This window comes from Neopelma chrysocephalum, unplaced genomic scaffold (genome assembly GCF_003984885.1).
Source record: "Neopelma chrysocephalum unplaced genomic scaffold, ASM398488v2 Primary Assembly neopelma1_97017, whole genome shotgun sequence".
NCBI lineage: Eukaryota > Metazoa > Chordata > Aves > Passeriformes > Pipridae > Neopelma > Neopelma chrysocephalum.
In genome coordinates, this window is record NW_020925659.1 from 1,687,672 (window position 1) to 1,708,004 (window position 20,333).

A 20,333-nucleotide genomic window follows, 5' to 3' on the forward strand; every position below is an offset into this window, starting at 1 on the left:
TTGTCTTCCAGAACAAGGACAGCTCTGTCTGGAGGCAGCATGAGACAACGACCTATAAGAAAAGAAGTGGGTATAAACCAGTGTTTACAGAGAAAAGGTGACTGGTATAGAAACAGTTATATCTGTACACCAGGATCAGCAGAATGGCCACTGTCCACTAATTCATTAGCTGTCAAAAATGAACAAAAAAAATATAAAGAGACAGAGGAAATAAATATAGAAGTAAAAATTTAATGCAGCAACTCACTTTTGTCAATGAAATAGAGTGATAGGAGATGCTTGTAAACATACTTTCGAAAAAATAAATACCACAAACGTTCAAACTGCTCTCAGAACGAGATGTAAATATCTTATAACATCTTCATCTCATCCCGTAAAATTTTCTCCTACATATAACTTAATTAATTTTCTTTAGAACTCTTTCTTTAGAAATGCCAGCATCAGCAAGATTTACAGGCCTTTACACAACTCCAGGGAAAGCTGAAAGAACATTGAAGAAAATACAGAGAAGTGTGACAGATCTTGGATTTAGTTTCATGCTGAGCTGTGGATTCTGCTTTCCAGACTCCCCTGACTAACTTGAGCTCCTGAGGCTTTCAGCTGCTGGGGGCTGAGGTGTAAATGTGCAAGCAGTTCTCTGCCTTGGGGCTCCTTCTTTTTCCTGTGCCATTCCCTTTTCCTAAGCTACCTGTCCCAGTAGGGTGGGTGGAGAGGGTGTCTGAACCAGGCAGACATCTGAAACTGCATGCAGCAGAAAGTCATGGATGCTGAGACATATACTTGTATCTTTTGCACTAACTCCCAGTGTAATAGCAGTGATGTTCCTGGTGCCAGTGAGGGTGTTTTCCTCCCATTTTCACTTTCCTCCCCAGTGCATGCACTGTTTACCCAGTAACAACTGGAAGGGTGCCACTGGTAACCATTCTGTGTCCACACACGACCATCAGCACAGATGCAAATGGAGGATTTGTGTTCCAGAACCACACAGCTCTGTATTTAAGCTAAATAAGGCTTTGATTATGCCTTTTATTTCCAGGCTTACCAAAGGGTGGGGCATAAATAACACTATTCCAAAGGCATCCTAGAAAATAACGTGCCCTGGAGACACACATTCCTTCTCTGGAGGTGGGAGAAACTATCATGACCCATTATTCTCCTCAGGCCATTATCCACCACCTCAGCCACCAGCTACGCCTAGTTCCACATCCATTTAGCTTCAGTTCTGCCAAAGACCTGAGAGACAAGGTTTGACCAAGGTTTGTCCCAGAAAACATCATCACACTTAGACAAGTTGTTCCTGCTCCTGCAGACACCCGGGATCTTATGAGCTGCAGTACTAAACTGATGAGAACTTAATTTTCGGTAATGACGATGTTTTAAATATTGCTGTGCTTAGAAGGTCTTTTAAAAAGTAGCAATGAACAGATAAGACAAATGAAAGGAGTTGGCAGAAGGCATGGAGAGTTTAAATATTGGCAAAAGAAGATCGGCATCAGAGATTTCAAGCCTAAGAGAAGAGAGCAGAGAAGAATGTAAATATGAAATGGAAAAATGAAGGAATATAGGAGTAATTAGTACAGTAAATTGAATAGGAAAAGAAGATTCAGTAACTGGAGAACCTGAGGTTCTGAAAAAGGCAAGACATATAAAAAGTTAGAGTGTAAGAAAGAACACAAAGGAGAAGCTGTGGATAAAAAGGGGCCTTAAGAAGTAACAATAATATAAGGAACTTTAATATCAGCAGGGATCTTTGCCTTGTGTTGGCATAAAAAGACCAGCATTTCACCATATTTGCATTAATTGGTGGGTGACAGGTGAAAGAAAATTACATGGACAACAGACCTAACTAAAGATTGGTGACAAAGATCTCTGCTAACAGAGTCCAGCCATTAAATTTACTGGTGCCCTCCCGGCAAAAACGATTGGGAAGTGATACAGCAGCTCCAGGAAGTGGCTTAGTGTAAAAGAAGATAATGAGATAAATAACAAGTGTATAGCATGCAGAAAGGACATGACCCTGAGTTATGACCCTGAGAATGTCACAGACAGGACAGAGAAGGTGGCAGGGTGTCACCAAGGATGTTACTTAGCAGAGCCAGTGACCGAGGAGTGTCCCACCTCAGAGCAGCAGTGAGGCTGCTGGTATCTGGCTGAGACAGTGTGGGTGTCACCACACAGCACTGCCTCACACCACACAGACCTTTTCAAGAGGAACACTGAAAAACTTACTGAAACCTTTAAAACAACTTTGTGTGCTAGTATGGATAGCATCATGTGGATATGCATGAAGGCGTCTGGCAGGCTCGCTCATCTTCAGGTCTTCTTTCACCAGCAATCTCACTCCGTTCAGTGACATGACAAGTGATTCTCAGTCTGGCCTGCAGGCCTTATTGCCATCTGGGTATTATTTACACAGAGGCTTACTGTGACACTTCAGCCATCATATTGCACGAAACAACAACAAACACGCCATCCACCGGCTCCTAAAAAGCCCTTAAAGTCTGAGTCACAGACGGGGCACTGGGGGAACCCCAGTGCTTCTGGGGAACTTCTTGTTTCAGCAAGTAATAATGCTCCTTAAGAATGCCGTGTGGTATGGGAGGAATTTATCTTCTGTGTAAAGGGAAACAGATGTCAAAAGGAGCAGGACACGAGAACATCAAGGGGCTGCTGTGACTGGTCAGGCATTCTCTTCTGAACAGTGCTTGTTTTCTACCTTTTTACTAATGTTGAGTCATTATGATAAAGTCAATACATATACCTGATTTTTAACATTTCTGGGCACTCTCAACGCCTCTCAGCTCTTTTGAGAGTCAGAATTACTAAATGGATTTCAAAATCAGGTCCATTATCTCTTTTAAATCTTAATTCTTTGCCTCTTCTCTTCCACTTCTCTTTTCTTTCCTTACAATCATTCTCAGCATATAAATTTCTCACAGCAGAGACAGCTAAAATTTCAGTGCCTAGAATGAAATGCCTTTACACTCAGACTAGGTACAGATTTTAGCCCAGCATCCTACTAATACAAATAGTGGCCTCTCTTTGAAGGGCTTTCCTCCTGTGGCTGTGTCCCGTAGCCACTGTGGAATATGCAAACTGGATTATGAAGGAATGTGTGTTTTCTCTCAGGTTCTGGTCCTCCCAATCAGGTCTTAGCAGGAGGTGTAGGTTGCCTTAACCCAGGCTGCCTGCAGGCAGCTATGCTGCAACTGCTCTGCAGACATAAAGATCCTTAACAGCCTCTTTCTTTCTAACCCACTCTTACCTGGACAGTTTAGATCCAATCTAGATCTCTGTTTATTTGTTCTGGTAATGGAACAGGTATTAGGTTTCCACAGCTGAGTTCCATACATTCCACTGTGAGCTTCCTGCTTGGTTCCTGACATGCTTTGTCCAAGTTGGTAGCAGCCAAGATGCAACCGGCCATGCAGTCCCTGTGCGCTGCTGGTGAGACTCAAAACACAACTTGGATTGCATTTTTCAGAATAGGTTTTTAAGAGAATTTAGAGACACTTAGAGTGAGCTCAATCAGCAGGAAGGTCCCTTGTTAACTGAGTAAACCTGACGTGGGACAGAGTCACGCTGCTTCAAAGCAAGGCACACCACGGAGTTCTGACTCACCACCCTTCCTCAGCTCAGCAGAGGTGATTCAATGTTGGGGGCCCGGGGGCACTGATCACTGCAGGGGCACATCTCCAGCCCCATCTCCTGCTGTTCCCTGTCTTTACAAAGAGTAATGATGACCCTGTAACCAGCCCCTGCTGTGGCCCCTGATCAGACCTGTGGGTGAGGGCTTGGCCACACTGAGGTGGCCCCTCTTCAGGCTTCCAGACATTAAAGATCCTACAATCACAGCTTATCATACCTGCTTGAGCTATGGTATACCTTACAAAGGGCTGATGTTAAACTTTAATGGGCTTTTCAGCCCAAAGCACAACACGATGGCCAAGAATTTAAAGCAAAAGACCAAGCTATAGACTCTCTTTATGGAGGTGGAAACAACTTCCAGCAAAATGGTTGATAAGACAACAGGGCTGCAATAGCTTCAGCTTACCTCAACAGGGCCAGAAAGTCAGTGCCCCCAGAATTATGACAGCTAAATACAGCACATTGAGCATCATAGTGAAGAAAAGTCCATTCTTCCAGCATTATAAAAGCATTGTATCAGTACACACTCAAGGGAAAATCACCTTGCTTTGTGCTTCTTTGCTGTCCCAAAAGAGGTCCACTTTCAGCAAGATGTCTGAAGAGCCCAACTGTTGTAAGTACTTTTTTTCCTGCTGGTTTATTTGGGGTTTTGATTTCTTTTCTTTTCTTTTCTTTTCTTTTTTTTTTGTCTTGCCTCAGGCCTTCAAGACTCCCACACAGTTGCAGATTTCCAAGAAAGACTTGGATATGCTGGTGAACAAGAAGCTCACTATGACTCAGCATTTGCGCTTGCAGCCCAGAAATCCAAAATGTCCTGGGCTGCACCAAAAGAAGCACGACCAGCAGGTTGAGGGAGATGGTTCCCCCCATTGCTTTGCTCTTGTGAGACCCCACCAGATCCCCAGTGGAGTGCTGTGTCTGAGCCTGGGGCCCCCAGCGCAAGACTGACCTTGAGCTGTTGGAACGAGTCCGGAGGAGAGATGCTGAGTTGGTCACAGGCCTGGAGCACCTCTCCCAGATCAGGCTGTGAGAGCTGTGACTGCTCAGCCTGGAGAGGGAAGGCTCTGGGGAGCACTTCCAGCAGCCTTTCAATGTCTAAAGGGGGGTTTACAAGAAGGCTGGAGAGGACTTTTCCCAAGGACATGGGGGAATAGCCTTAAGCTGAAGGAGGGCAGGTTTGGATTAGATATTAGGAAGAAATTCTTTACTGTGAGGGAGGTGAGGCACTGGGACAGGTTGCCCAGAGAGGCTGTGGACTCCCCACTCCTGGAGATGCTCAAGACCAGGCTGGATGGTGCTCTGAGTAACCTGCTCTAGGGGGAGGTGTCCTTGACTGTAGCAGGAGGGGTAGGAACCACTTGATCTTTAAGGCCCCTGCCAACCATAACCATTCTATGATTCTATGCATGCATCTCCATTTGATAACATATGCTTAGCCTCCGCTTCCTTAACTTTTCTATTAATAAAAATTTGGTTCTTCACTGTAAAATCCATTCAAACCCCTCAAACTTATTTTAATTTTTAGTCATACAACAGTCTTTGGCTAGTTTAGAGTGAGTTCAGTCAGATCCCCTACAGTTTGCTATTTTTCTCTTCAAAGCTTTTCGCCGCCTTTGCCGAGAGTTTAGTTTTTTTTCATTCTTTCATGCTTTTCTATTGGTTTCACTAAAAGACAAACAGAAAGGGTCAGTCTGTTCCAAAGGGCATGTTTGCATTCCCATCACCTAACGCTGCCTCGGGGAGGTGCAGCACTCCTCCGGGGACAGTGTGCATGCTGCTGCGCCCACGGGTTTGGCAGTGGGCACTGTGCCTCAGCCACGCTCTGCCTGCCCTTTTCAGAGGGTGCAGAAGCTCCCATTGCCAGGATGGGGTGGCGTGGAGGCAGCCCTGGCAGCAGGAGCTCTGCAGGATCTCTGGGTGACGGAGGTTGTTGCGGTAGCGACAGCACTCGTGTGAGCTGCTCAGGTCACCCTGGGCATCTCCCTCTGGCACCTTGAGGCTCAGTGCACAGAGGGAGACCACAACTATGAGGGGAGGATGGGAATAATGCATGAAAAAGAAAGGAGGGACAAGCCTTCAGACAGTGATGTAGGCGTACAGTCTTCATGTCTGGAGTGTTGAGCTGCAGGATGCAGATGGGGAAACCCAAGGAGCTGTCGGACTGAACTCATTTCCCCTTCTTGTTTCTCTGCAATTTCACTTTTTACATCATGTCTGGCTGGAAGTGCTGTGATAACAGCTATCTCTCTTCTAGCATGTGCAATCTGCACGGGCCTGTACATTGAGCTGAGTCAGTCTGAATGTTAGCAACAAATATCTGGCCGTGCTCTGAGCACCTGCCCCTTTATCCCTAGGGGAAGGTGTCACTTGCAGAGGCAGACAGAGTTCAGCTCAGCTAAGCACGTGATCCCAGCAGTTAATATAAAACATGCAGCTATGTCCTATGGGTATATGTTGTATTTACACATGATAAGTACAAGACTGTACCTCTCAAAAACACCATGGCAGTTACAGAAAAGAAGATGAAGAAGAAAGCACATACAAAGTTATAGTTTTCATATAAGCTTGTATGCAGATTAGAAAAAAGCAAATGCTTCATCCCAAATAATGATCTAAAACCACCTAAAAATAGGTGTTAATGTAAGAGGTGTATGTGTTTTGTTACAGTGTTTATTGATAATTTCTTAGACAAACTCCAAAATGGTGTATTGAAGCCGTGTGAATATTTTAAGGTGCTCTGAATCAGCACATTGCTGTTCAGAGATAACAGATTTAAATATACTAACTCAAATGTATTACGAGATGTTGTGAGTCAAATTACATTGACAAAATGTTAGCAATGTGGAGGCAACAGGGTTTTCAAGATCTTGGCCTCAGTCGTTCCCGTGATGGATTTATGGAGTTTGTGTGTCAGCTTTACTGCTGCCAAAGGAAGGAGAACACGTGTCTTTCAAAAAAGTCGAGACAGGCAAAAGAATACAGCAAATACATAGACATGAGATACAAGTGCATGAGGATGTGAAAAAGTCATAGTTTTTGAAGGTTCCAAAATATCCTCTGTTTATATTTTACAATGATTGACATATTTCTTCTTTGGTGTAATAAACAAATGTATTTTGATCACTGCAGATTATGATTAAACAGCACTCCAAATAAATTTTCTCCTTTTTTGTTTTTTATGTTTACATTCAACTAAAATACTAATTAAATTTGTCTTGTAATGACTTCTAATTTAAACAATATTCCATTTAATATTGGCTAAAGACTAGGTTAGAGTCACAGAAATAGGAACAAAAATGGTGTCACAAAAAAAAATACGTTGCAGCACTTCATCATCTAAATGTAGCAAGTCATACATAATACATCTTGCTAATATAAACAGGATAGTTCAGCAACAGTAGAGAGCTAAAATATGTTATCATAGAATCAGATAAAGTCATACTATTTTGAATTTATATTTCTAAAATTGCTCTGCTGATGTTTAGTTTTCACACCAAAACAATCAAAAATAAATTACTGGTTTTCCAAATGATGAAGTCTTACTTCAGGAACTCCAGGCAAGGAAATCAGTGACAGGTCTGTGAAGCATTGGATGAACGTCAGTACGAAGAAATTATAACTAATGCATTAATAAAACATCACATGATCTTGAAAGACAGAAATTACCAAGATTTTATCACACTCCAAACAGTTACCAGAAAAAAAGTGGACTTAATTGTAACTAATACATGAGAAGGATAATATTAATCTTGAAACATGAACTGTTTTGTCTGTAGAGAAACCACAATATCTTTCATCTGAGGGTAACTTCAGCTTTTATTCCATGTTTATGTATTTTATCTATCTGTAAATAGAAGTAGCTTTAACTGCTTCTTTGACTTTCAAGCATGTGCTGAAAAACCTTCTGTATCAATGGCACTCACCATTCACTGCTTTCTCTGGACCAAATGCCACACATGGAAGGAAAAACCCCTTTCTTTAATCCACTATTCTCCATGTAAAACCCACGACAGGAGGGCAAATCCATGGGCTGTTGCAGGGTGCTGGGAGGCCCAGGACCTTCAGGTAAGTTCTCCAGGACATTTGCTGAGCCAATGGTATCGGCTGAGCCACCTCCCTCTGAGTCCCTCTGTTGCCTCTTCCTCTGCCATGTCCAGTTTAAATCCCCTACAGAAACATCTCCTTTTTCAATACCTGCAGAAGTGGGCAACAGACACACTGTTAAGTGTGCCACAGCTTGCCCCCACAGTCAAGACTGTACTTAATTGCAACAAAGAAGAAAACAGCCCAGAAAGGATTTGGCCCATGGAAACTTTGGAGCTGGAATCGAGCAGGGCACCTACAGTCCCTGCTTGGGACTCCCACCCATTGTGCCCTGCACTGCTCTTTCATTGTATTTAAGAGCCACTGATAGGCCTTTACTCCATGTGGTTCCATGTGGTTTGTTTAATGGCTTTTTCTCTCCTATTGATTGTGTTCCATTGCCAGAAATTTGTGTCCTTGTGTTTTAAAATATTCCATCTTGGTTGGTTGTGTTTTTCCCTTTTTCAGACCATTAATTAGACCCAGTCAACTTGGATTTTCCCTCCAGAGACAACTTTTCTAACCATTCCATTGCCTTTTTTGCCTTTTTGTGTTGTACTATACTCTTAAGGAGGGGAAGCAACCAGAGGTACTCATGGTACTCAAGGTGCCAAGTTCGTAGAAACATGTTTTCCATTTTGTTCCCTGTTCCTTTCTCTATAATTCCTAGAATTCAGTTTCACTTTAACAGTGGAACGAACGTCAGATGCTTTCTAAGAGCTATCCACAAAGACCTCTCTTCTGAGTGTTAACACTCCATGCAGATTTGTGGATCTATCCTTGGAGCTGTTTTCCCCATGTTTCACTCAGCAGCACGGAAATGAACACAGCATTTATCAGCAGGTCACTCTGGACCTCCAGATATTGGAAACATCTTGTTCTCAGTTTTAGTTTCATCATCAAGTACCCCAAATAACATCAGAAATGGCTGCTTTCCCATTATTCATCCTGTTTGCCCACTCACTCAGGAATTTCCAGGGCAGAAAAGACTTATCGCCCCTGGAAAATTGAGCTGTTAACCTTCAGTTGCCATGAAAATTCATTACAGCTCCTTTACTTTCTATGCCTTACTTAGTCATTAATCTCTTTACGCCACAAAAATGTAATTTCCTTTAAGGTCAAGAGCTTCGTGGAAATCTCTCCATGCGTGCCTCACTGGCTGTTGTGTGACATTTGGAGTTGAACCAGTGGGTTGTACCAGCTATTTGCCAGAGAGACTGAGCTCCCCAAAGCTTTTTTGCCAACAGTTGCTTTGGCAACATCTGGTCCTCAACACCACTTTCCATGCATGCCCCTCTCCAAAGTGCTTCCCTTGTGCTGTAGTGGGGCCTTGCTATGGGCTGCTCCTGTGGGTTGCTGGTGGTGGTCAGACCAACTAAGGAAGGCCCTTTAAAACCACCCCAGGCAGCAGGACACAGTTTACCAGCTCCTGGCACCACTGCCAAAAGATCTTTCTGGTGGCAATATCTTGTCCCTTCATCTATGACAGTCTGATCAGAATGACTGTTTCTTCTGGCTCCCTTCTCCAAGTAGGCAAAAGGCAGCAAAGGAAAAAAGATGGAAAAGAACAAGGATAATAGGACAACACAGAGCCAAGCTAGGGGGTGCTCACTGAAACATCTGCCCTACAAGAACTGGGTCTTGATGGCATGTAGCAAGCAGTTCCCAGGAGAACTACAGAGCTTCACGGGGTGGTTTTCAGGGAATCTGTAGGACAAGCCTTTGCTGAGCAATGGGAGAGCAATGATTCACAGGCCCAGGCTCCCCTTTGCCTAAAAGTGGTGAGTACTTTTATGTGACATGGAAGGAGTTTTCCACTCCTCTCCCATTCCACAGAAGAAAGCAGCTTTCCACACAGCACATGAGGGGAGAGGACTGGAGAGTAGGACCACCAAACATTGTGTATAGTCCAATCCACAGCTAAGAGGGGCCATGTCCATTGGGTCCATCAGCTTTGAACCAAATCTACCATCATTTTGCCCTGTGTAGTCCTTATTTCCTATCAAAGTCCTACACTAGAAGAGTTTTATTACTCTTTTTCAGCAGACAAAAAGCAGTCACTGCAGCAGCTTGTTCTGCTACATCCGCCTAAACTTTTGGCTATGAAAAGCCTAGTTCTGCTTTCTTCCAGCACATTTCTCCCCTACAGAGCAGCAGTGCAGGCGACCTGAAAGCCGAGCCCACGGCATGGCTCAGAGTGCAACAGTGCGATAGAGCCCACAGGAGGCTCTCAGGAAAAACATTGATTGCTGCGGGACCACTAGGCAACCCTACACGCCTGCCTGCGCTTTGCAAGATTGTTGCGGTGTTCCTGTTTGCCAGCTCGCCGCAAACATTTTGGCAGAAAGATCTGCCGTACCCACCGGCATCTTACAAGCACATTTTGAATTAGACGGTTGCAGGATCCAGTTTCCAACTTCTTTTCATAAAGCGCTGCTCCTGTCACTGGGGCAATCCGCGTGCCTATCGCCGTCCTTGAGTTGCTATTACTCAGTCAATAACTTTGTCAAGTGGTACCTTACCAGGAAACACGCCGTAATTGGCAACTCTGGGTCAAACCAGAAGTACTTGTGCTTCGCCATGTGCCTCTCGATTCAAGCTCTCTGAAGGTCTCGTTATTGGAGACGGTCAAACAGAGGGGCAGATGCAACACACGTAAGACCTCTCTCGAACGCGATAATCGCTCGAGCTGAGTAAGACCTACCCAGAACTTCCCCCCTCCACCACGCATTGTTATGGAGGCTACAAATACTCGCCGGCGGGCTCTGCCGTCTCACATTTTCACCCCGGCTGCCCTTCGCGCCGTGCAAGAACTAAACTCCCCGCTCTGCCGGCGGCCGAGCACTGCCGGCAGCATCCAGCTCCGCGGCGCTGCTCCCCCGGGCATGGGGCACGGTGAGCGGCCAAGGGGCGGGGTGAGGCGGGGCGGGACGGGACGGGACGGGACGGGGGCAGGCAGGGGCCGCCGGAGCGGGGAGCGAAGCCTGTCCTGCGGTGGCGGCGGCGCTGGAGCGGAGTGCCGGAGGCAGGACCCAAGGGGGGGGTGGACGCGCAGGAGAAAAGCCCGGAGGGGAGGTCGGTCAGCCGGGGGGTACCCGGGAGGGGCGGCTGCGGGGATTGGTGGCGGGCAGGGCCGGGGCGATCCCGTCCCATCCCATCCCGGCCCGGCTCGGTCCTGCCCGGCGCAGCCCCGGGGTGGGATGCGGCGGCCGCGGAGCTCCGGGGTGAGAGCGGCGAGCGCAGCTCGGGGCTCCGGGACGGCCCGGCCCGCACCCCGCCCGCCCGCCGGGGCCGTCCCGCTGGGGCGAAGGAGGGCGAGGTGTCCCCGTCCCGCCGAGCCCGGAGAGCGGTGCCGGTCCGGCTGTCGCGGCGTCCCCGGTACGGGCGCGGTGGCGGGCACGGGACGCGTGGGAACCCCGGGGATGTGGTGTTCGCTCTGTGGGACCGCGGACACGTCGGGGGACTTAGACAAGATGTTTGTCACCCCCGGAAAGTTCGGGTCCCCGCAGAAGTGGAACTCTGTGAACGGAATCCCGGAGTTTGGAGGGTGAAGGGAATAAGTCGGGAGTGCTGGGAGACGGGGAAAGAAGTCCAAGTGACTTCCCTCTAACGTGCAAGAATTAAATCAGCCGGGAGTAATGGGGGTGTGCATGTGTGCTACTCGGAATTACAAAATTCAAACTGATATCTAAGAGCCAGAAGCCAGGAAAAGTAACTATTTGTTTTTTCTGAGGCTGTAAACTGCCAGCACATTCGCTTAAATAGAAAATCTTTTTAACGTTTATTTGAGTTGTCTAAGACATTGTTCTGCAGCAGATGTTTATTGTCTAAACTTCATTTGCATCTAGCACAGCTTAATTTCAGTGGAACTGTGTATTGAAATGTGCTGCTGTTCTGAAAAGCCTTTTCTGTTAATGAGACTAGCTGATAAATTACGTTTACTTTTCATTTGCAAAGGCTGTACAAATACATATAATGCAAAAAAGTTTGGCTTTGGACATGTATTATTGGCTTTGCCATTTTTAAAATTATCTTTGGTGGCCAAAGACATGGCAGAGAAGGGAGAAATGCAATATGTGTAGTGGTGGTGAAGGAGCATCCAGTTTCTTTGGTCAAGTCTGTTCATGGCCATTTGGAGAGCAAGAAAATACAATTCTGGCCAATTTACAGTGAGTGTACTGAATGCATAGCATTATATGTTCTTGTACAGCAAAAGTAGGTGGTGAAAAGTTAAGTTCTATTCTCACTTTGTTCTCACTTGTTGCTTTGTCTTTCAGAAAATTGAGTGCAGTTTGGTTCACTCTTTTGAAAACAGAAATTTCTTATTTCTCTTAGATGTAAAGTACAGAGTGACTCATGAGATGGTAAAAGCCCTCAGGTCCCTGTGGGACTCTTAACCAGAGTGCCTGCTGGAAACAGAGAGCAGAGATGTACTGAAGATGGTTGCTGAAGGGTTTTGGCATCCCCATTATCACAAGTTCCCTGCTGCCTCCTGGCATTGGGAATTACACATTCCCAGAGGAAAATTGCAGGCCAGGGGAGCTGGTGAGAGTTATGACTCTGAGTTTCTGCCTGTACCATTATGCGTTTGAGCTGGAGAGGGCAGTGGAGGTGTGCCTTGCAATAGGGCAGGTTAAGGGATTGTGGCCTTCCACTCAGCGCTGCTTTATTCATGGCATGTGTGGCAGAGAGACCATACCGACCCCAGTGGGATCTAGGGTTATGAGCCATGCTAGAGAGCCCCTGCTCCAAATTGAAAGGGTGCTTCACCCTGCTAGGATCCTTGACCTCTGCAGGAGACCACATTAACCACAGCAGACACCCCAAAGCATGGGGTGGGCCAGGAGATTACCCAGGAGGGGGATATCTTGGTGTTCATGGCTGACCCCAACTGCTCTCTCCACCCTTGGAGCAGGGAAACCAAGTAGCTGGAGGAGGCAGCTGAATTTTGCCCTCCACATGATTGTGGTTCCACATGACTGTGGTTCTTGACATTGTACCACTGCCTTTATTTGAGTAATGTAGCTGTCGCTGTTCTAGCCATCACATCCGTGAGGAAGCATAGCCAGACTGCCCCTGCAATGCAGAGAGGTTGGTTTATCTTTCTAGTGGTACCTGGTGGTGGAGCGATAGGGATCCCCTGCTTTGCTTTAGAGGAAATAAAACTCATTTCCAGTGGCTTCAAGAGCTCGGGGCGCTGAGGTACCTGACCATGGCAGTGCTGGGAAGCAACAGGCCACAGGCAGGTTCTTCAGGTTATTTTTTAAATATTCTGAACTGAAGTCCATACTTTGCAGCTAGTATGTGACTGTGGCAAACTTGTTTTGCAGAGTAAATTGTGGTACTGCCACAAAGCAGCGACACAGGTTATCCTGGACCTGGCCGTTGCTGTCTTGTTATTGTAATGCAAAACTAACCTTAATTTTTCTAACTGTTAAAGGGAGACTGTGCTTTCTAAGTTACTGGCTACAAAGCAGGAGAAGTACATAAGAAGGGTATGATTAAAAGATATTACTTGGAAGTATTGCTGCCAGAAGAGAATAAATTTCAATTTATTGCATTGTTATTTATATTAACTTTTAAGTGTCTTATGCATGATACTCATTCCATGAGAGTCCTGGCAGATAGTAATGTCACAACCTTCACTGCCTTCTCACTAGCCTGTCAGAGGCAAAGACTTACTTTTGTGATACTAAGTTTGCTGTAATAACTTTAAGAGAAGCAATTACGAACAGTGGCAGAGACCCTGTACGATTTCTGCTGATTGAGTGCATCGTCCTTGCCTTCAGCCAGGGGAACTGAGATAGCACCATTGCCTTTAGCAGAGTCATGACAGTTTGCATCTGCTGAGTTGTGGCTGATAAACTCCTACGTACGGCATATAATTTTCTTCACAGAAAGAGATGTATTTGCCCTTTGATAGACCAGTGTGATAACTGGCTTGAAAAAGACTTCCAGAAACATTTATTTTGTTATACGTGGTGCTCCTAAATGTTAGGAATATTATTCTCTCAGGCAGCCATCAGCCAGCCTGGTGAGTATTGCTGGTTGAGCTATTATTAACAAACACTTTTCAAGTCAAATGTAATTGTTTATTTTACAGTGGAAAGCACTTGCAATTCATATGGACACAGTGGGATTTTGTTATAAGCCAATACAATGAAAGGCTGTGACAATTTATGTGATAACAGTGTGCAGATTGTGAGTGAATTACAATTACATTGAACCTTAGCTGAGGTGAAGTTGTTCTGTCGAGAGCTTCACTGTTACCATGTTTCAGAAAAGAGTTTTAACAACTCGAGGGCCCAGTTCACCTTCTGGGAAATGAATGAGGTGGTTGCTGTCATCTTCAGAGTAAAAAAAGGACCAAGGACACCAAGCACAGTTTGGAACTATGAATTAGAGTGGGGAAATTACAACGGGTAAATAGCAAGTTATTTTCTCAGAAAATAATTTTAAAACACCCTGAGTGTACTAAAGAATTCAAGTCAATTTACTGTAGGCTTTTGTCAGATCATGTCCTTTCTGAAGGAGGGAATCCAGGAAAAGAGAGAGTTGAAAAATAGGGTGTGGGACATCCCTTTAAATCCCTTTACATTCTTCTGGGATGTGGTTTGCTCCTCCCCTCATCCTCTTGAGAGCCACTTCAAAATGTATTTCTCACTTTTTAAGTGCCCCAAGCAGACTGCTCGGTTGGCAGCGGCTCACATATTTTTCTGGTCTTCAGAAACCTGTATAGAACCATAAAATCATAGAATGGATCGGATTGGAAGAGACCTTAAAAATATCTAGTTCCATCCCCCCTTCCCTTGATGCCTGTCCTTTGAAAGTGTCCTTAACATGCTTGGAAAATACTCATTGAGTAGATAAATGGTATGGTTTAAGAGCTCTAGCTCTTAAAAGATTCCTCAAACTAAGCCACTTAATTTTAGGCCAATGGAAATTGTCCTCCTATCCAGCACAAATTCTTATTTTTTTTACCTTTCACAGAAAAAAAAAATTACGAATTTGGTTCAGATGAAACAAGTTCTTTCTTCATCCCCATCCTGGTTTTCATAGAAAACTGAAACATTGGCTGTTTTTTCGTCCTCAGTGCATGCATTTGGGGCATGGGCCCTGATTCTCACTGGATTATGCTGTGACAAAACTGTTACATTTTTGGTAAAACGGTAAGTGCTTCTGACATCTGATATTTTTACAAAGCTGTACAGATCTCTTCTGATATTTATTGAAAAAAAGTTTGAAGGATCTGCTACAAAAATGGAACCTCGAAGTCCATGGGAAAACACTGCAGTTCATTCTATGTTGTAACTTAAAGAAAATCAGAATTTCTGAGAAGGACAATTAAATTGGGTGTAACTATTTTTTATTTAAAAAAAAAACAACAAAAACTTTAAATATATAACTTGTATACATATGCAATGGGAAAAAAAAAAGTGAAGTGAACCATAAAGAAAAACAATACTTATAAAAATATGACTTGCTATGTTTGTTTTTAAAAAGGTAGCAGAAATCCAACTAATTTGAATGGGAAGTAGGATTGATTTTATGATGAATGGCTTTCAGTGCATCTTCTCAATTGTAAATATCATAATTTTATACCATTAAGGGTGGGAAGTTATTTTGGGCATTGGCAACATGCACACTGGCATCAAGACTTGACGCCAGCCTTCTCAGAATCTTTCCTACCTCGAGTCTGCACGGGGAACAAGAACAAGCTTAGAAAGCAGAGAGTTTTCCCCGCTGCTGCTCAGGCAGCGATGGTTGGGTGGTGTTTTGGGAGCACCATGTGCACTCAGGTCTTTTGGAGGAGCAGTGAGCTGTTTGCTGTGCACACTGGGGCTTGCTGGGACCAGAGATTTCGTAGGGGGAAACACTTTTGAGCAGTTCTCTACGTTGCCCTCGTATTTCTGCAGCCGAGATGTGTCTGGACTTACCTACGCTACAGCTACCTTGGTAGACATGGAGCAACGTTCTACCTTAGTTTCCTGTCACAGTCACCGTCCCTCTCTCTTGGTTCCTGGGTGTATCTTGCAGCTTGAGCACTGGGTGACATGGGAAGATGGTGATATTTATGTTGCATTTGTTGGTTTTATTTTCAGAGCCTGGTTTGCAAGCCACTCTCCCGAATTAATATGCGAGGCTTGCTGGAGCTGGGGATACACAACGCCGGCCCAGAGGAGTGCTGGGAGGAGCGTGGCTTGATCTCCCTCTTGTGGAAAATTATTGGAACTATATTCTCGTGATACTGAGGAAAGAAAAGTCCAGCATCCATCAGGGAACAAATGATGGCAGCAGTTACCATGCCACCTGATGCTCTTGTCAGCCCTCAAGGAATTGAAGAGATAGACTCTCTAATTGTACTGCATTATAATTACACAGGAAAGCTTATTTCAAGGGAAAAGGCAACTGGTAATATAGACCTGCCCACTATTGCATTTCTGATCCTATGTAGTTTCATAGTCCTGGAAAACTTGATGGTGTTGATTGCCATATGGAAAAACAATAAATTTCACAACCGCATGTACTTTTTTATTGGCAATCTAGCTCTCTGTGATCTTTTAGCTGGGATTGTTTACAAAGTAAACATTCTTATGTCTGGGAAGAAGACTCTGAGCTTATCCTCCACAATCTGGTTCATTAGAGAAGGCAGCATGTTTGTTGCCCTGGGAGCCTCCACTTTCAGCTTGCTGGCCATAGCTATTGAGCGGCATTTAACCATGATTAAAATGAGGCCTTACGACGCAAATAAAAAATACAGAGTGTTCCTTCTCATTGGTACATGCTGGCTTATTTCAATTTCCTTGGGTGCCTTGCCCATCCTCGGCTGGAACTGTATAAACAACTTACCAGATTGCTCAACAATTTTGCCTCTGTACTCCAAGAAGTATGTTGTGTTCTGCATCAGTATCTTCATAGCCATTTTGGTTGCCATTGTCATCCTTTATGCCCGCATCTACATACTGGTTAAGTCCAGCAGTCGTAACGTCACCAACCACAACAACTCGGAGCGCTCCATGGCGCTCCTCAGGACTGTCGTGATCGTCGTTAGTGTCTTCATCGCCTGTTGGTCTCCACTCTTCATCCTGTTCCTCATCGACGTGGCCTGCAGAGTCAAGGAGTGCTCTATCTTGTACAAAGCCAACTGGTTTATTGCTCTGGCAGTCATCAACTCCGCAATGAACCCAATAATTTATACCCTGGCCAGTAAGGAAATGCGTCGCGCTTTCTTTCGCCTTGTTTGCGGCTGCCTGGTGAAATCCAAGGTGGCCAGATCTTTGCCTATTCAGCACACACCAGATCACAGCCGGAGCAAATCCAGCAGCAGCAACACCCAGAAGCCAAAGGAAGATTTCCCACCGATGAATATTGCCTCGTGTATCATTGAGAAAAGTGAATCTCCGTTTCACAACGGGAGCTTCTGTAAGTAAAGGACTCCTCAGGACAAGTATTTTTCCATGGCTTTTAAATTTAAACTACAAATGTAGTTTAAATATTCATGCACTTAAATCACAGGGGAAAACACTAACCACTTATTTAACTTTGAGGACTTATTTATCAACAATCATGTGTTTTGGGTGTTCATTCACTAACACACCTGATTCAAAAGAAACCTTTCCTGCTGCCCAACAGCCAGGACAGAGTCCATGTACATCTAAGGACATCACACACCACAATGGCATTGCATGCTGAGACTGTATTTGGCACTTACTGATTTTGGAAGACATCACTAAAACCTGTCAGAAACTTTAGATTTACTAAAGACTGCTGATGGTTGGAAGATGAACCTGATTATTGTCAGCTGGGAGAAGAGTTCATTACATATGTTGTAATGTTGTAGTTCTCTATATGTATCTTGCTGTTATGTTAATGGCCTTATATATATGTGGTATAAATAGCTGTATATTTGTACAATTTCTTACTAAAAATTCATTGTCTGGTAAAAGTTTACAATATGCTAAACATTGTATTGCAGTATACAGTGTAAGGTGACTAATTATACAAATAGATGTGTTTCAATGGGGATATTTAAAATGAAGTAGTAACTTTTAACTGTCAGGAACTTTAATGTGTCATATCAATGCAGTATTTTTATTTTTTTTCTATTGTAATTCAAACTTTTCATGTTTAGTGAAAGATAGTATTGCAGTTGTCACCGTGGCATTTCACAATGCATTTTAAGCAAGCAGTAGTAAATAACCATTGAGAGAGGATATATATGTTTGCTATTTAAAGTAGTTAAAATGTGATCCCACAATACACATGTAACAAGTGTTTATTCACATACTGTTTCAATGCATATAATTTTGCTTACTATTTTTGATGTATTTAAAAATTTATGTCCAACCTATGTAAACCTGTGTACATTGTGAATGCACTACCTAAGCTGAGATCCTTCAGTTCTGAAACAGAGACATATCATTTCAGAAAGCAATGAACCACAGTGGGTTCCCACGGAGTTCCTTCTTTCCAGGCACTACGACAGCATGGGATTGTGTTGGGAATCCTCCCTGGGAAGTTTAGCAAGTGGGACAATATCCCATTTTCTGTTAATGGGACCCCGCACTTCTATCACCTCTGGACACTTTTGCAGATACAAGAGAAAAGATGCGGTACAACAGGATCATACTGAAGGGTATATCTCCATTTGTTCCTGATCCTGCCTTGGATTTGGAAGTAAAGCTTGTTTAGTTTGGAAGCCCTGGAGCCCCAGCCCCAGCCTTTTAAGAGGCTGTTCCAGAGAAACCTGAAAACAACTTTATGGTTCATCACTGCCTTACCAGCCTCAGTGCAGAATGGTGGTCAGTGTCAAAGGCGTTCCCTGAGACCTGGAGTGGTTAAGGCTTCATGAACATCTGGTTTCAAGTCCTCATGGAAGCAGCCCATGGCACTTCCATCTATAGTACTTTACGGCTGGAGGCTTCAGTGAAGTTTGGCAGGAAATTCTGAGACAAGTTCCCCTTGTCTTTCAGTAAGAATGTAACCATCTGACTTTGTTGGGCTCTTTCAAAGGTTTGTGTTTAAGGTCTCAAAACACGCCTTGTCTTATACACAATCAGAAGTAATTGAGGCTTTTTTAACACACAGCCTGAAAGAGCTCATTTTTAGCTTTAATCTGGTCTTAATCATTTAAAGCAGCAGCATTAGACTTTTCCCAAATATGCATAGTGTATAAGCTGTGTAATGTGTGTAGCAAAAGCCTTTAAAATGTAGAGGTTTGCATTGTGATTATCTTTTACAAATTAACAGTGTGCTTGTAAATATTTTATGCTGTTAGAAAAGTGTGTAAGAACAAAGAACTGTATTTGAATTAAATAACTGTGAAAGAGAGTAGTAAAAACAAAATAATTTCTACCAAAAATGTCGAAAAGCAGTGCACTTCGAGAAGAATAAAAAGCTAAACCAAGCAAAGCATGATATAACTATATGGGCTGCAGATACAGGCTACAGGCTCTGTGACTTTGTGAGAAGTAAACTGGTGACATTGTGCTGCCGTGGCTTGCTTAGGGCTTTAGGTCTTACACTGCTTTTTGGCTGCATTGTAGAAGTCCTTCCCTGAGGCTGTGTCTTCGAAAACTGCCAGCTAAGATATTTGTATGCTTCTAGCTTAGTTCACGTGGTGGTGGCATTTGGCAACATTCCTTGCTATTGTACAACAGACAGGCCTTAGGAACACAACAGTTTGAGAAAACGTGGTGGCTGAACCCACACCAACCCTCATGTCAATGATGTTACTTGATTTCCTCGACCTTCTGTCAATCTTCCTGAGCCAGCCTAAACTGGGCATTTTCCTCCATGTGGTTGCACCATTCAGATAAACTATCACGTAGTTCTCAGCTACCAACAGCTCTAAAGTGCCAATTATATACTTAAATAGATTGTCCATCAGGTATCTGTAGTTAGGTCAGCTGCTTTCAGGCATAAAGCAAACAGCAAACACAACAATGGCATTTAACCCATCACCACAATAAGCCCCATGACTGATAACTTTTTTATAGGGTTCAATTGCCTTCATGTCCACCCTGTGGTCCTGCTCTCCAATCCTGTGTCCAGTTCTGGGCCAGTTCCTGTGTCCAGTTCTGGGCCCCTCAATTCAGGAAGGATATTTAGGTCCTGGAGCAGGTCCAGAGAAGAGCAACAAGGCTGGGGAAGGGACTGGAGCACAAGTGCTGTGAGGAGAGGCTGAGGGAGCTGGGGCTGTTCAGCCTGGAGAAGAGGAGGCTCAGGGGAGACCTCCTCACTCTCTGCAACTCCCTGACAGGAGGGGGGAGCCGGGGGGGGGTTGGTCTCTTCTCCCAGGCAACTCTCAGCAAGACAAGAGGGCTCAGTCTTCAGCTGTGCCTTAAAAGAGGTTTAGGTTGGATATTAGGAAGAAATTCTTTCCAGAGAGGGTGATCAGCCATTGGAATGGGCTGCTCAGGGAAGTGGTGGATTCTCTGTCCCTGGAGGTTTTTAAGATGAGACTGGATGTGGCATCAGTGCCATGGGCTGGGAACCACAGTGGTAGTGGATCAAGGGTTGGACTTGATGATCTTGGAGGTCCCTTCCAACCCAGCTGATTCTATGATTCTTTCTATTTAGATGGGGGAAAAAAAAGAATA

The 20,333-nt window shown here is 44.3% G+C and overlaps 1 protein-coding gene across 5 annotated transcripts; it reads left to right on the plus strand.

Moving 5' to 3' along the window:
- The first annotated feature begins 10,529 nt into the window (after window positions 1–10,529).
- S1PR3 (sphingosine-1-phosphate receptor 3) lies at window positions 10,530–19,778 on the plus strand. Of its 5 annotated transcripts, none has more exons than XM_027671021.1 (2): window positions 10,530–10,626; window positions 15,834–19,778. In XM_027671021.1, exon 2 carries the CDS (start codon window positions 16,017–16,019, stop codon window positions 17,160–17,162), a length of 1,146 nt encoding a protein of 381 aa, XP_027526822.1. In that variant the 5' UTR covers window positions 10,530–10,626; window positions 15,834–16,016; the 3' UTR covers window positions 17,163–19,778. The 5 variants fall into 5 exon arrangements, with proteins under 5 accessions (XP_027526822.1, XP_027526821.1, XP_027526824.1 ...); XM_027671020.1 differs by lacking the exon at window positions 10,530–10,626 and adding an exon at window positions 10,691–10,806; XM_027671023.1 differs by lacking the exon at window positions 10,530–10,626 and adding an exon at window positions 10,736–10,810.
- Window positions 19,779–20,333: the final 555 nt, after the last annotated feature.